The sequence below is a fragment of the Capsicum annuum genome, chromosome 8 (genome assembly GCF_002878395.1).
Source record: "Capsicum annuum cultivar UCD-10X-F1 chromosome 8, UCD10Xv1.1, whole genome shotgun sequence".
Classification (NCBI taxonomy): domain Eukaryota; kingdom Viridiplantae; phylum Streptophyta; class Magnoliopsida; order Solanales; family Solanaceae; genus Capsicum; species Capsicum annuum.
The window spans coordinates 159,964,881-159,980,603 of record NC_061118.1 but is presented as its reverse complement, the minus strand read 5'-3'; the positions used below and the strand labels follow the sequence as shown (position 1 = coordinate 159,980,603).

The window sequence follows — 15,723 nt, the reverse complement described above, 5'->3', positions numbered from 1 at the left end:
AGAATTCACACAATTGAAATAAATATAAGTTAAGTTTATAATACAATATTATCTTCCTCCAACTCACATTACTGTCTAAATTGAATTTGTTCCAAAATATTGATGCTTTTGAAAACTAAAAAAAATAGTACTTATTACTTTTCTTTATAAATTCAATTACTAGAGTGATGTCGAATATACAAGGTTGTTTCTTTCTCAATTAAAGGTCTTTATTTAAATTTTAAGTATGAAAAGAATTCTTGATATAAAGCTTGGCATATCGAGTGATATTTCACAAGTGGGGTATATGGAGAGCAGAGCGCATACAAGTCTTGTTCTTACCTTGATAAAATAGAGAGATTGTTTTTAAAAAATTCTTGATTCAGGTATATCAAATCCAATTCACAACAGAGAGCATTTTCTCAAAATACGTCTTACAACAAATAAATTTTAAATTAATTGAACTCTAATACAAATATCATTTGTTTTTACTTGTCACATTTTGAATTGACATATCCTTTAAAAAATAATTAATAACATGATCATTTTATATCTTTATTAATTTTTTAAAAATAATTATTAAAAATAAAATAAAAAAAATTATTTTATTTTGATATATTAAAAATAACAAATAAAAATAAAAATTCAATTAGAAAATTGATAAAAAACTAAAAGCAAACCATACATGTCACGTGGGAGACCAAAAAAAAGGTATGTCCATTAATTAAAAAGTGTTACTACAAAATTTAAAAAGGAGGATATATCTATTTTATTTCTTACTACTATATTATAAATCTATAATATATTAAAAGTGTGAAGGCCCTAAAAAAGTTATTTAAACTTTTTTATCCTTCATTAAAAGTCTTCGCAATAAACCAAATTGTCATTAACTATTTTCTTAAATTATTTTAGAATTTTTTTATTTGTCTTAATTTTTTATTTAAAATCAAGCAATACTTTTAAAAAGGAAAGGATTAACTATAAAGAGAAATCAAAAGCCTTATTGTTGGAAAGAAGAAAAGAGTCCTAAATCATATAAAAATCCTCAAAATGGAGAAAAAAAAAAATCCTAAATTAGCGTCTAGAAAAGAAACAAAAGGAGTCCTAAATTTAACTTAAAAAAACCAACGTAAACAACAAAAAATTAATCCTAAATAGGTATGAAAAAATTCAAGATTATTAATCTTAAAATTTAATGAAAAACTCGGTAAGAAGTAAATTGAACCTAATTATCTTATTATTATAAATTTATTTTTAAAAAAATTTAATGTGTAAAATCTCCTAATATTTAGGGCTTTTAGTTTAGTTTAAATTAGGTCTAGAGTTCCATAAATATAGAAAGGAAAAAAGACAATCGTGAAAAATCCCAAGATATGCTTCTCAAATCTTTCTACTATTTTTGTTATCACATGTAGTTTGTTTTATTAAAGTTTTAAATTTATATTTGTCGATGAGGGTAATCGATCTCACGTCTCTCATTTATTACTTTTCCTAGCACCTTTATTGTGTATTGGATAATAATATAAATTTAATAGAGAATCATAATTAAGGCGGAAGGTTAGTTTAATAGTTAAGCTAAAATTTCTTGCTTGTTTATCCTTTGGATTGGGTTATTATTTCTGTGTTCATCAAAAGACAACAGAGAGATTAAGCAAACTCGGAAGATTTTCTAAAACTTTTCGTGAAATTCACCCCTCTCTAAGCTGTTTATTGTTCTTTGTCTGGTATAATCCTTAAATCTGATCACGTTTACAAATTTATGTTATTTATTTCGTATGATATTGATCATATTTATTTCCTTAATTTTATGTGCTTACAAAAATATAAAAATTTCTTTGTTTGTGTAATTCTAAATAATAGGAGTATTTTATTTGGTATTATTTCTTGGGATACCAATGAATTTGATGTTTTGTTCACCTTAATATATTTGGTAAATAAATATTTAGGCGACTTTATGAAATTATTTTATAAAAATCAAATTTAATTATATTGCTTGATATCTTAATTATCATATTATTTTATTTTATAACACTTTACTAGATATAATAGTAGTACGTAATAAATAACCCCCATCCACTCCTTTGTCACTTTCTCTTTCACCTTTGCTTCTACCCAACGCTTTGTTTGCCAAATTATTCAATAAAATAACCATTTTAGCATATAGTGGGACTGAACTGTATTACCATTCCACTGTTACTATAACTTAAATTAAGCAAAAAACACACTTCACCATGAACAATAACACTTGGCTTTGAGTAGACCCAGTTGTCAACAAATTTCATACTAGAGAGAGAAAGGAACAATTTTCCTAGAGAGAGAAAACACGGATTTACAGATGCTCTGGGTATGGGCAAATTGCAAGGACAAAGACTGCCTGTACAACAGCAGCAGAACAACGATGGGGTTGCTTCTAGAACCTTCTGTGAGAGATGTTCCTTCGCTTTTTCAAGAATCGGTTTACAGTTCAGTTTCAAGTGTTCTGCTGTTTTGTTACTGAGTGTTGCCGTTTTTCTATCTTCGCTCTTCTGGATTCTTCCGCGTACTGATAAGTTATCTGGGTTTGATGCTAAAGAGGGGATCAAGCAGGCGGGTGAGTTTGACTGATTTTGACTTGTTGTAGAGTTTAATTAGGGTTTGTTTTTTCATGATAGTAATTTCAGATTTATGTTTAGTTGATGTGCAATTAGGGTTTTTTGATGAATTGGGGTTGTGGGTTTATCTGGGTTTGTTCTAGTTTTGCATAAATTGGGAGGAAATGTATTGGGTCGTGGTGATTTTCCCTTTTTTGCTATGCCGTAATGTTCTCAATTAGATGCCTGATATTGAAAAGGTTGAGAATTTTCAGCCCAAATAGAAGAGGATTCATGTAGCTGATTCCAGTTAGTTTTGGATTAAGCTGTAGTTGACTGGTGGATTGTTGGATATTGTTGCCCTGTTTGAGAATTTGAGTAGCAGGATGCTTTTGGTTTTGTTAGGATTACACATGTAGGCACTTTGTTTTCGTTTCTTAAGATTATTGCTGGTTTGCTGCTGGACAGAGTTCTAAAATTGTTAGACTTAATTGTTTTATGTAAGTATGCGTTGTGCTTGTGACGGCTCAGGTGAAGTTTAATCTTTTTGTTCTTGCTCTTGAGCCGGGGTTAGATGCATAGGATTTTTGGTGATGCTTTATGACGGGATGCCTTATCTAGGAGCTCCTAATTTCTTTCTTTCTGGCAGCAGAAAATACAAGTTGATATATTTTTTTTCTCTGGGGCGCTTCTCATGATCAATTTGGTTACAGCCAGGACGTGCTGTTGTAAGATCTTGCTTCACAAACTTATTCCTTTCTGTAGAATTTGCCACCCTGAATAGTCAGTAGCAATCACTAGATTACCTTTTTGCTTTCCTTGGCTGGTGGAATTCTAGCTGAAAGTGGAAGCGCTCTTATCCTTTGCTTGTGTCTGCATTGATTATAGTGATCTAGGCAGTATGTTGAACGTCATTGTTCAATGCTTTATGCTTCTGTTTTTTCCTTTTAAATTACCAGATGAAGGATGATGTCCTTTAAATTTACGTGTTATGTGACTCGTTGATGCGGATAATCTCCTAAGAATTGGTGGCCTTTCAGATCTTGTCAGCTGTGGAGGCTGATTTCCCATTCATTTATTTATTGCCTTTGGTATTTAAACTCATCCGTAGGTCTTAGTTTTGCTGTGTTCCTTTGTTTTCAGCCACTACTCAAGCATACTTCAGATTGGAGAAGCCAGTTTCAGATATTGTTCCCCACATTACAAGACTGGAGTATGATATTTCGGAAGAGATTGCTATCCCTTACATGAAGGTTTGCGACCTTCCTCAAAATTGAGATACATAGTTTATCAATGGTGTCTCTTTTCAGTAGAGTGCAAGTCAGCTTGACAATGGGAATTTGCAGGTTTCGGTCCTATCTGTACAGGAAGCAGGCGTGGCTAACCAGACTAACGTAATATTCGGTTTTCTTCCGGATCCAGTTGATTCTTCTAGTACTCCAGTGTCCTTAAGTCTGCTGAAGTCTGCTTTATTGGAACTGTATCTTCGAGATACCAATCTGACATTAACTTACTCAATATTTGGACAACCATCTTCGTTTGAGGTTTTGAAGTGTCCTGGTGGAATCACTATGATGCCTGACCACATACCCTTTTGGGGCCTATCTGATATCCTTTTCAATTTTACTCTCCACAGTTCTATTGATGAAATAAGGGAAAATTTTACTGCGTTGAAGGAACAACTGATAGTTGGCTTGCGTCTCAGTCATAACGAGGTACATGATCATATCTACTAATCTCTTTTTGTTTTCGAATTGACATTTCTGGATGAGTGCGAAGGGTTAGATTTTAGAGGCTTCTTAAATTAAGACTCGGGCATACTTTAGATTGGTCTGCTTTTTGGAATCTATGCAAGAATGCAAACACATTTATGTCGAGCTTTCTGACCATGCTTTTGTCTACCTATGCATCCTCTTTGGTCTAGTGTAGTGGCATGGTACATGGCATTTTCTTTAGAATAAAACCCCTCTACCAAAACTTGATACCTCCCATCTTACATACCTAAATTATTGGCTGTTTCTATTACCGTTTGATCTTCGATTTCCTTATTACCGCTAGGTGAAAATCCTAAAAACTAAACAAATGAAACCAACTTCAGATCCTAAACATATTTATCAGGTCCGCTTGGGGTGGATGAATTATTTAAAAGTTTAGTTTTTCTTTACATAAAGCTTTTCGATAAATTGGTGCTATTAAAAATATGGATCTTTTGAAAAAACTAGAGTTTTTTTTGAAATTATTCCTTGGCCTCTATGTTTTAATATTTCAATTTTTGTTTCTTTTATGTTAATTATTTTTGGTCTTGCTGTTTTTTTTTTTTTCAAAGATTTATGGGTTTTCAATTGGTTTTACTGATATTGATTAAGTTCTATTTGGATAAGAGAAGAAAGAACAAATAGGGTATTTTTTCTAACAGTTTGATCTTCAATTTCTTATGGTAATCTCTTCTAGTGTTGCTGATATTTTAAGTTTTGTTGTTTTAACTGACTTTACCATTGTTAGTTAAATTATGTCATGATTTGCAACTTGGGGATTATTTTTTAATTCATTATTTTAATTCAAGCTTTGGAAACAACCTCTTGCAGAAATGTAAGGTAAGCCTGCGTATAATAGATCCTTGTGGTCGGGCCCTTCCCCCAGACCCTATGCATAGCGGGAGCTTTAGGGGAGGTCCCTCCTTCTCTCCCCCTTCTTTATTTATTTATTTTTTAAATTTCTTTTTGGTGTTGGTGTGCTGCTGTTATTTTTGGAGTTATGGGTATCAACTAAATTAGTTGCAGAAAGAAAAGAAAAAGAATAAAGGAAAAATGGCACATGGCAGCTGTTTATAGACATTTTTGAAAAAAATTGGTAACCTGGTTTATAGACTAATTTTTAGCTGTCACACGTCACAAATAGAGTGAAGCCACTCCCCATGCCACTTGACACTCCAGGATTTTTTTAGATGCCATTGTAGTTCAGGGGTAATGGCAACTCCCTGTAGTTTAATTATGAAAGTTGTAAGACAAGAATACTTTAGGTTTTTAATGTATTCTCTCTTATCTTTTACAATGTGGTCCTTCGAGTTTTGCTTTCAAATGTCATATTTTTTGATCAGCTATGTTTTAATAGTTGAATGGATATATTATACTTAATATTTTATAGACACCTGGGCATGGATAAAACCGCATGGAAGTACCGACTGCTACTCATGCCATAGTTAAAAAATAACTATATGCCACCCTCTAGTGATGCGATGTCAAAATCATATAATCCCTATGGGCACGTTGATATGTTTTCATGTTTGTTAAATAAGTAGTTTTCTGTTTGCTGCTTCTCCCTGTCTTGTTTTTCTTCTTTCCTTGTTTTTGAAATATTGAAGTGTGTGCAGGCATTTGATTGTCAGATCTGACTTATTTTCTCCTTTATTTCTGTCAGGATGTTTTTTTACAGATATCAAATGAAGTTGGCTCTACTAAAGATCCTCCAGTTATAGTTGAAGCTTCAGTATATTCAGACCATGGGAGTCTACAACCTCAGAGGTTAAAACAATTGGCACAAATAATTATGGGATCTGTTCCTACATCTAATCTTGGCCTAGATAACTCTGTTTTTGGTAAAGTGAAGCAAGTAAATTTATCTTCCTTTCTAAACCGTACTGTTCACGCTGTCCCGCCAACTCTTCCTCCTGCTCCTACTCCAGCCCCTGCTCCTGCTTCAAATGATCCTTTGTGGCCTTCACCTTCCCCATCACCGGCTGTTTCTTCATCTCCATCTCCAGCTTGTGGAAAAGAGCCCAGCAGTTCTCCATCTCCCATAGCTGATCCACCTTCTCCTGTGACAAACTCTGGTCCACCTTTAAGTAGTTCTGGAATTGCAGCAAGCCCATCATCACATGCTCCGGCTTATCCTCCAAAATTAAGTCCAAGGTTGAAGCTGTCTCCTGGTCCTTCTCCACAAATGTCTTCGTCAATGACATCTTCATCATCCTGTAAGTTGCTCCTCTTCATATGATATTTATATGTGTAATCTCAATGATTCATTCTACATATTATTATTACCTAATGGGTAGCATCTATCATTTGCTTTAAATAGATAAAGAACATAAGGAAGTTAGTGACTTAAAGTTGTTTCTTTAGGATCTGTCTTTAGCTACAGCATATTCAGTAGTATTGTAGGAAGGAGTAAGCTCTTTCATGGCAGCCATGTCTCCGTGAACCTTGTGGTATAGTGTTGTAGGAATTTATGGTAATTTTGTGCTGCTCATTTGCTGTTTGTTTCGATTTCTTTCTTGCAGCTTTTGCACCTGGCTTTTCTTTTAAGGAGCTCTGCTTGTTCTGGTTATTGGGATTGGCAGTACTTCATATCCTTGGTTGGACTTGGTGACAATGCCATGTTCTTGTTCGACAAGATTTTCTCATTTTCAAAGAAGAAGAGAGAAGTACACTTAGCAACAAACAACTTTATTTGACTAGGATTATAGCATCTTTTTGCCAATTAGTTTGTGGTTACCATGGCAAGTCATGTTAACCCTATATGAACAGAAGAAATCACAGGTCAAAGCCAAAAGGTGGCAGGCCTCTGTTTGACCAATGACATCACATGAGGACAGTTAAAAAAGATGTTTCTTCCCGAAGGGAATGACTACTGATACATGCTCATCTGCAGGTTTTCAAGGAGATACCAGTCGTTAAGACGTGTTGGTTCTTCTTGAACAAGCTGCAAAATACTGCAAAGAGAGCAATATTTACCTTGGTATACACGATGTATATTCTTACTTAAAACTGTAATTAGCTCCTTTTGATGTGCTATGCTTTAATCAGATAAAAATATCAGCCTTTTGGCACTATGTATTATACTATGTTGCAAAATGCTGATTGACAACGTGCTTTAGGGGACATGGTTCAAAACTTGGTAGATAATGGACCCATCCTTTTACTCTTCTCCCCTTAAATGTCAGAATTTTCGTTTGGGGATGTTCAATATCGCAAACATTACGTGCTGCTACTTTACCACTAGACCAAAGCAAGGGAGAAATTGCCGATTGACATATGCTGATTGTCGTAGGACCATTAAAAGGGAAGCTATGAGTTTGCTAGTAATGGAGGTTGGGACGAAAGATTCTCAGTGCAAGCTCATGCAAGTAGGTTGATGAGCAAATGAATAAGCAAATATGTAAAGTAAGCTCGTCCTAATATTTGTAGAGGTTTAGATTCAGAATCTCACTCTAAACGTTAAGCAATTTGGAAAAAAAAAGCACGTCTCTCAACTAAACAAGTTCATAATGCGTAACAAATCTGAAGAACTCCATTGATGCCAAAGTACCCTGAATTCAGAAAAAGAATGGATCCACTTGAATAACAACAAATGATACTAAAATTTGAATAAAAAAGTAAGTGCTACAACATTCATCAACTGGATGATTATTTCACTATGGGCCAGACAAGCATAAAGTGAAGTGTGCATTAGATACAGACCAACAGCACCACCCAAATCAGATAATCAAGAACCTCTTAAATCTGCTGGAAACCCAAATAATGAAGATAAACTGACGTGTGCGGTACAGCAGCCTATCAAGTCTGCATCAGCAGTAAATGAGCGTAAGGCAAAAAGATGTATGACCTGTAATTTGCTCCTTACAGTTTTTTCTGGTCACATATTCTCTGTACAAAGAAACGCAAACTATACACAGCACAGACCTGTGAACTGTGGATCATTAATCAACCACAAGTGTATGAATATACAGATGCCACATTTGCATTTGTATTGGAAAATCAGTAAAACTGCAGGTGCTCGAGGCTCGAGTCATGTCAGCCGGCACACTAGCAGTTGAATAGTAGGGATTATGACTTGTTCCTTTTAGTTCGAATGAGAGAGAAAATTGGTGCCGTGTCAGCAAAAACTCGTTGTCCTTCATTGGAGATGGATTGAATCTTCCATGCTGGGCCAAGAAGCCATGATAAAGCAGCTCCTCCTACTAAACCTCCAAGCTGAAATGTTCATGAGAGAAGAATTGGAAAGTCAGAAAACCATTAAAACATATGCCCAATGTAAAGCAGTTATTTAACTTGGATGTATGTATATACTTATTAAACACTTCTACTGCATTTAAAACAAAGTGAAAAAACACAAAACAAAAGCATAACAAAAAAGTGGTGGAGGAGGAAGTACAGAGAAGAAGAGAAGGACGTTAGTCACGTGACCAGTTGAGGTGCACACAAGCTGACCCGGACACCAAAGTTATCCTAAGCAAAAGAGAAAAATGTAACCAGAAGAGGAATGAAATAACAACAGATTTTGGTAAAACCTTGCAGAAGGCTGAGGTTGGTCCTAAGTATTGGCTCTAGACAGATTTCTTGATATCAAAAAATAAAACAAAAATACTTGCAGTATGTATTCCAAAAAGCAGAAGCCACCTTTTACGAGATGAATAAACCTTTGTCGGAACATGAAAAGCCACAGAGACTTTGCATTCTCGAAAAGAACGCTCGAAAATGTGGCTTACAAATTGGATAAAGTGAAAAATTACAGGCAATGATCTTGATCTTTTGCTTTTTTGTTCTTTTCCCTCACCAGAGATTAAAAAAAGCAAGAGAGTGAAAGAGAAGAGAAGACAGCGGAGATGCATGTGGCAGATGCTGGCTATGCCATTAATTGTCGTTACAAGTCAAACAGCAGGCTTATAAAAAGTAATGTGATAAAAGCAAGAGCTTTGGTGAGAACATGATGGCAAAGTTAAATAGTACTAACATGTCCCCAGTTGTCGATCCCTTTGGTCAAAAGTCCAATAGCCTGCAAGGAAATGGTTGCCAGCACTAGGTGAATTAGGACTGAAATAGGAGTTTTTTTTTTTTAAAAAGGGGGTCAAACTTGATACTAATGAATCAATAGACGTGTAAGTATTATGGCACTAAGCACAGATATGAGCAGCCTTTATGATTACTTTTCATTCCTTAAACTACTAATAGCATCTTCACCCTATGAAAGATCACAAGAACATAGAGATTTGGAGAATGCTTAATAATTCTATTATTCGCTTGGTGAACAGCAACAAAGGCATTGGAGCTGAATAAGGAATAAAGTGCTTTACCATATTTAGAACAATCACATTAGCTATGTATCGAAGATCTCCCTCAGTGCCTTTGACCATCCCTCTATGCCTCAAAACAAACACAGCAAAAGATCCAACCTGGTAATGACACAAAAACATGGAGATCAGTATTTCTTAACCTGATAAATGAAAAAGAAATAAGTCCAATTCTTTAATTTCCTCAACCACTGTTCCGAAAACTCCATACTTAACTAGATTCCTTGTATTGGCCAGAAGCATAACTTCAGTATCTAAAGATATGCACTACGATAATTGAAACTTAAAAAGTCTAGTCTTTCCTGAATTACGTACAACTTGAAGGCAAGTTAATTTTACCAGAAAAATGGAAATGATCTTTACTCATAAAGTGTGTGGTGAAGTATTACACGCATGATGGGTCCACAGGAGGGAATACATTTAATTATCAAGGAGTTGGATAACTTAAGAGGCAAGAAATCAAGAAATAACATGAAATGATAACCCCAGTTGCATACACCAATTAGCAAGTCCACTAAAAGTGCAAGGAATAGAATAACTTACTAATCCAAAAATTGCTCCCGAGGCACCAACTGCAGGTGCCTTACTAAGCCAGTAACTCATAGCTGAACCTGATTTCTTTCAGAAGATACAATCAGAATCACTGTATAATAGGAGTTAATTTCTTTGAAATAAAAATGTCACATGTGGTGATGTGTCATTACTTGCTATTGCAGACGTCAAGTACAGAGCAACATATCTTCTAGGGCCACTAACTTTTTCAACACCAGGCCCAACAGAATTCAAGGAATAGCAATTGACCTGAAAGAAGCCATATATGCTTAAAAACCTTAACAAAAGATGGACTTATGAAACCAGGAAAACATGAAGTGAAGTCAGACCATGAGATGCACTATGTTTGTATGCAAGAATGACGAAGTAATCAGCCTCCATAGTTGCCCTTTATCAATAAGACTGTTAATCTGCAACACATATCAGTTAACCACATGAGGAACATTGTTGATATGGAAATTAATAAGTCAGCTTTATACAGTTTCAATCCAGTCTAACCTTAGCTCCCCAAAATAAAAGCTTGCCGTCAGTTGCAACTTGTGCAATATATACCCTGCAGTTATTTAGATAGATACTGTTAGTTTCTGTTTTTAACAGTAGCCCTTTGTCCTTTCTACCAATCTACACCATAACTTGAAAGGTGCCTTTTTCTGCTTTTATATTTTCCTGACAATTGCAAAAGGACTTTTTCATCATTCTGAGTGGGTAAAGGGGAAAAAGATTGAATTGACTTACATAAACACTCATCCAAGGAAAAACAATCATAATATTCGCATCGTTTTGGTTAAGAATGCAAAACTTACAATATGTTAAGTGCAAGGAATATGTTGGTCCATTTCCTTTCACTGGAAAAGAATGATCTAGATGACTTTGAGTATGACTTCTGAAATTTTTTGAATTTCCTTCTACTATCATCAGCACTGAAGAACAATAATAAGCTCATGTCTTCGGCAGAGAAGACATCCTGTGACCATTGAAGGATATTGAATCCAGTAACATGAAGGGTGGCCCATTTATGCCATGCATCCTTCAATTTAGGCCCATGAACATGAAAAAGAATATGCTGTGGCAACAAGAAAAATGGTGGTTAAGATCTTGACATTTCCAGGAATTCAAAATACTGCTAGGATAAGGAGACATGTAACACAAAAGCAAATCTGCCTATGTGCAACTACACGAGTTGACCAGACCATTCAAAATCTGAAGGACTCTTATAGTCTTACCACTAGAAGTCTAGAACGGCCGATGCCTAATTCATTCACTCACCACCCTTTAAGTTTTGCAGTCATTTTCTCAGACCCACATAAAAGATGAGGGTTCTGTTAGTTGATGGACAACAAAAAGATAATCAAATTACGATGAATGCTCTAATGGATATAGAGGATTTATACAGCCAACACCAGCTAATTTGGGAATAAGGTGCAGGGCATTGACAGTAACAGATAAAAGTATTGCTAATGAATTCCCGCCACTCTTTTCCAAGTTTCTGATAAGCAATACATTACTCCCTCCAGTCCAACATAAAAGAATTTTTGGAGTGGAGCACACCCTTTAAGAAATTTAGTTAATTAAAGGGTAATTTTTCAATATTACCCTTTTGCTTCTTCTCAAACTCTTCTTAAAGCTACAGATAGTTGAAAAACCCATTAAACAGAAGGATAATCTTTAAAAAGAATAATTAAAATACATCATTAAACTTAAAAAAGTTCAATCATTTTGATCCATATAAGAAGTGGTAGAAATTCATTTACTTTGAGTAGCATTTCGGCAAACACGACACAGGCCAGAGTTTTTGTACTTCAATTACTTCAAAACAAATTCATATCAGGATATAAGAGTCATCCTTCAGTAACCATGTGAACATTGCCATTACCAACCAAAAAAAAAGAAAAAGGCAAACAAAACCTACAACACTAATTATACTATGCACACACAAAATTCGATTTATGAACATTCACATTCAGGAGTAGAACAAAGTAATTACCTAACTAATCAACTAACTATATCCATACCCTCTCGAACATGGCGATCAAAATAGTTAAGAAAGGATTATGAAGTCAACTGTTGCACAAAAAGTTACCTTGACGATGGACGAATGAAGACGGCGGTGGAGGAAGTTGCCGAGGCGGAGAGCGGCGGCGTTGGTGATGACGTGGCAGCTTGTGGGACCCCATATGGATAGTGTGTGTGGATACTTGGGATTGGATGGAAGAGATGCCCAACCCGCCATTTCCATTCTAAACCCGAAACCCAAATATTTACCCGCTATTTTAACGAACCGGCAAGTCGCGTTAATTGCTCTAATGTCCCTACTAGTTTGTCATAATTGCAGATGCATCCCGTATACTTTTAATTTTTGGATATACTTGAAATTGGACAACATCACAAATACATAGAATACATATATCCTTTAATTTTATAATATCAAACTTACACAATAACAATATATTCAACATTATTCCACAAGTTAGGTTTGGAAAGATGTAGATGGACCTTACCCTATCTTTATGGAGTATAGAAGTTGATTTCGATACATTCTCGACTCAAAAAGTAGAGTTATTCAAAAAAAATATTGCAAAATAAAAAAAAATGACCATAAAATATCAAATTATAGAGCAAAATCGTAAAAGAAATACATATATTTTAAAAAAAAACACTGAAAATAAATAAATTGAAGTGGAAAAAGTTTGATATAAAGCAAGTTAAAACTTTTTTTTACATGGAATTCGTTAATCATTCCTTCACCAACCACAACAAATGAAATTGTTTGTTAGTGGTATCACATTATCACTCTAAAAAATACTAAGATTTTGAGTTTGAGGTTGTTGACAGACATATAATTTAGTCCATGAAGGACAAATAGAAAGTTTGGTCCATAAAGTCACATTGAACATGGTCCCATTGACATAATGGTGCTTTTATTTCTCTCCATTTCTTCTGCCTCTACTTCTCGCTGAAAATAATTCCATGACTTTGATAGTATGATGTCCTTGAAATCTAGAAGCCATTAGTAAAGGATTAATTTCATAAATAGTGTGTGAACTTTGTCTAATTATCATATAAAGATATTAGGAGAGAAAAAAAGGTCTATGTCACATATTGGATTTGTACCCGTGACCTAGGAGCAAAGTTTGCGTTCGTTGTATTAATGCACTTGTGTTTTAGACAGACTATACAACTTATATATAGCAGAAAAAAAAATAAATGATTTTACCCTATTTGTGAGGAACTTTAATTAAACTTCCCTGACAACAACTTGCTTCCATTCTGCCTATACCAACAAGTAGCTTTTCATAGTAAATTTGATGCAATAAACTAAATAATGGAATAGCAACCTATAATATCAAGTTAATTTGCAATAATAATGTATTTTTAAAAATATTGTTAGACTGAGAGGGAATGATGGACGCATACCTTATGAATATAGTCTTTGGACCCCATTCTCAGATTCAGAAAGATACTTGTTAACATACCTGTCCATTTCCTATTGAAGCAAAGAATGATAAACGCAAACTACTATGTACTGTTTCTAAATGAAATAAGGAATCAATTCAGCAGCAACAATTATCAAGGGAAAATCCAAGGATTCCACCAAGCTCTCCCTGTACCAAAAAATCATATACATTATTCTTTAGTGAAAAATTAGATCATTGTAAGTCTCATTTTCTGCCTTTTTTGGTGAAGAGGTTGGTAAGATTACTCATAACCAAATACCTTTAAGTGCATCTTAATGTTGTAGCTTATATTACACCTGTCGATGTATATAAGTTAAAACTCGGAAAATAGAGAATTGACAATATCTGACCTCGAGGAAAAGCCAAAGGTGTAGTCTCAAAAGTGTTAAAAGTATCTGTCTCTCCAACTTGCCATCATACTAAAAGGCCAAAGAGAGGTAAGCTGAGTCCAACCCCAAATTAGAGGATTCTGCATGTTCTCCTCCTCTTCCTGTTCGCTAAATTCATTAGTGTAACCATTTTGGTCCTCATTAATGTTTGAGAATCCTTGCAGCTGATACCGACAAACCGGACAAGTATTATGGAGTCTAAGCCATGGAACAATGCATTCAGAGTGGTAAAAATGATTGCAAGGTAACTCCTTAACTTCTATCCCAACTTCAAACTCATCCTTGCAAACAGGACAAACAGAATCATTTTCCAAATGGTTTGGTGATAGCACAATTCCTGGCAACGTATCTATTGCTGAAGATGGAGCTGGAGGCGGCCCTGGCCTATCGTTCTGAGTAAATTCTTGAATGGATGGCAAGGAAAACGCGTTCTCATTAGGAGAGACAGGCCTAATAGGCTGATCATCAGGGCCAATAAACTGGAGGAGGACACGAGCACGTTGTCTAGTTCTCCCATGACTTTCAGCACCATTGTTGTTTTGTTGCCTGATTGATGGATCAACCATGAGTGCCAACGCATCAAGAAGGCGAGAATTCGCGTATGGTTGTGGTTGTAGCCTTGTGACATCAGAAAGTACAAGCCTAGGCCTTGTAACATCAAGTTCATAGTAAACTTGGCCAAAACAATGAGGACATAAAATTTCAAATGGATTGGCTGAAGTTGTCCTAATGGATCTTTGGCAATGTCTGCACCAGTAGTAATGGTATGTCCTCGTTCTCTGGACTCCATTGACAATAACTCGAGGGCGAGAACGAGGGACCAATGACATGTTCTTTTATGTGAAGAAAGGAAGGATTGATAATTGGATGTAACAAAGACACAAACACAAAGGCCTTTAATACATGATTTCAAGAAGAGAAGGGAAAGAAGAAAAAGGATGGCTTTTTGGAAATGCTTTGCATTGGAGAGATTCTTTCTCCAGTGGAAGGATATTTCTCTGCAGCTTCCTTAATCCTTCATGACTCCTCCTGCCAAAAGTAAAGTATATGTGTTAAGACAAACGCATTGGCAACAGTAAATGGTGTTTTACTTTTAATACATGAAAAATTCTTTTTTCAAGATACTTCTTTTCTTTTTCCTTGGGCACTTGTTTTATCAAAAGTTATTGTAAAGCTTAATACTAGTTGAGGTCATATGGTGTAAAAGTTAAAAAAAAAGAAGAAAACCTTATCTTCCCTTTCTTCTAGCGCATTTTTATTTGGCTCGGTGATCGATATATTGATACGATAAATTTATAGGAAAGTGTCATGATATGTGTTATTTACGTACAAATGACACTTCCATAACTTTGATGACGAAAGTCGCGGTGGAGTTAACACAAAGCTGGAGTTATGGAGATAAACTCTGGAGTCTAAAGGATTCAAGTTAGGCAGGATCAAGATAAAATTTGTGGAGTGCATGTTCAGTAACATAACTTATTAGGTTGGAGTGGAAGCGACTCTTGATACCCAAGCTATCCAAAAGAAAGTTTCAAATCTCGGTTCTATTATCCAAGATAATGGGGAGATGGGTGATAATGTCATACATCACGTTGGTGCAAGGTGGATGAAATGTTGGCTTGCATCTAGAGTCGTGTGACGGGAAGGCGTCACAAAAACTTAAAAGCAAGTTCTATAGAATAGTGACTAGATTGACTATGTTGCCTGGAGCA

At 35.1% G+C, this 15,723-nt stretch overlaps 3 protein-coding genes across 6 annotated transcripts; 1 reads left to right on the top strand and 2 right to left on the bottom strand.

Moving 5' to 3' along the window:
- The first annotated feature begins 2,050 nt into the window (after positions 1 to 2,050).
- Positions 2,051 to 7,475, top strand: LOC107839942. 2 transcript variants are annotated; one of them, XM_016683617.2, is made up of 6 exons: positions 2,073 to 2,569; positions 3,202 to 3,277; positions 3,693 to 3,802; positions 3,896 to 4,264; positions 5,967 to 6,519; positions 6,826 to 7,475. In XM_016683617.2, the coding sequence occupies exons 1-6, from the start codon at positions 2,543 to 2,545 to the stop codon at positions 6,912 to 6,914; spliced, it is 1,224 nt and encodes a 407-aa protein (XP_016539103.1). In that variant the 5' UTR covers positions 2,073 to 2,542; the 3' UTR covers positions 6,915 to 7,475. The 2 variants fall into 2 exon arrangements, with proteins under 2 accessions (XP_016539102.1, XP_016539103.1); XM_016683616.2 differs by lacking the exon at positions 3,202 to 3,277 and having other exon boundaries at positions 2,051 to 2,569.
- A 411-nt stretch (positions 7,476 to 7,886) lies between these two features.
- On the bottom strand, positions 7,887 to 13,548 carry LOC107839943 (RHOMBOID-like protein 10, chloroplastic). Of its 2 annotated transcripts, XM_016683618.2 has the most exons (9): positions 12,248 to 12,651; positions 10,971 to 11,230; positions 10,666 to 10,720; positions 10,497 to 10,577; positions 10,320 to 10,416; positions 10,159 to 10,226; positions 9,619 to 9,717; positions 9,279 to 9,320; positions 7,887 to 8,518 (listed from the first exon to the last, which is right to left on the bottom strand). In XM_016683618.2, the coding sequence occupies exons 1-9, from the start codon at positions 12,401 to 12,403 to the stop codon at positions 8,372 to 8,374; spliced, it is 1,005 nt and encodes a 334-aa protein (XP_016539104.1). In that variant the 5' UTR covers positions 12,404 to 12,651; the 3' UTR covers positions 7,887 to 8,371. The 2 variants fall into 2 exon arrangements, with proteins under 2 accessions (XP_016539104.1, XP_016539105.1); XM_016683619.2 differs by lacking the exon at positions 9,279 to 9,320 and having other exon boundaries at positions 12,248 to 13,548.
- LOC124886456 (probable E3 ubiquitin-protein ligase RHC1A) lies at positions 12,835 to 15,022 on the bottom strand. Of its 2 annotated transcripts, XR_007043653.1 has the most exons (4): positions 13,973 to 15,022; positions 13,582 to 13,769; positions 13,382 to 13,438; positions 12,835 to 13,164 (listed from the first exon to the last, which is right to left on the bottom strand). XR_007043653.1 is itself a non-coding variant. In XM_047394854.1 (2 exons), the coding sequence occupies exon 1, from the start codon at positions 14,839 to 14,841 to the stop codon at positions 14,008 to 14,010; it is 834 nt and encodes a 277-aa protein (XP_047250810.1). In that variant the 5' UTR covers positions 14,842 to 15,022; the 3' UTR covers positions 13,153 to 13,769; positions 13,973 to 14,007. The 2 variants fall into 2 exon arrangements, 1 of the variants encoding a protein (XP_047250810.1); XM_047394854.1 differs by having other exon boundaries at positions 13,153 to 13,769.
- Positions 15,023 to 15,723: the final 701 nt, after the last annotated feature.

Coding starts and splice junctions, on each gene's coding strand:
- LOC124886456 (XM_047394854.1), bottom strand. CDS start 14,841: ATGTCATTGGTCCCTCGTTCTCGCCCTCGAGTTATTGTCAATGGAGTC.
- LOC107839943 (XM_016683618.2), bottom strand. CDS start 12,403: ATGGAAATGGCGGGTTGGGCATCTCTTCCATCCAATCCCAAGTATCCA. Junction 11,231..12,247: donor TTCATTCGTCCATCGTCAAG/GTAACTTTTTGT, acceptor TTGTTGCCACAG/CATATTCTTTTTCATGTTCA. Junction 10,578..10,665: donor TTTTATTTTGGGGAGCTAAG/GTTAGACTGGAT, acceptor TATGTGTTGCAG/ATTAACAGTCTTATTGATAA.
- LOC107839942 (XM_016683616.2), top strand. CDS start 2,326: ATGGGCAAATTGCAAGGACAAAGACTGCCTGTACAACAGCAGCAGAAC. Junction 4,265..5,966: donor TGCGTCTCAGTCATAACGAG/GTACATGATCAT, acceptor TATTTCTGTCAG/GATGTTTTTTTACAGATATC. Junction 6,520..6,825: donor AATGACATCTTCATCATCCT/GTAAGTTGCTCC, acceptor TCTTTCTTGCAG/CTTTTGCACCTGGCTTTTCT.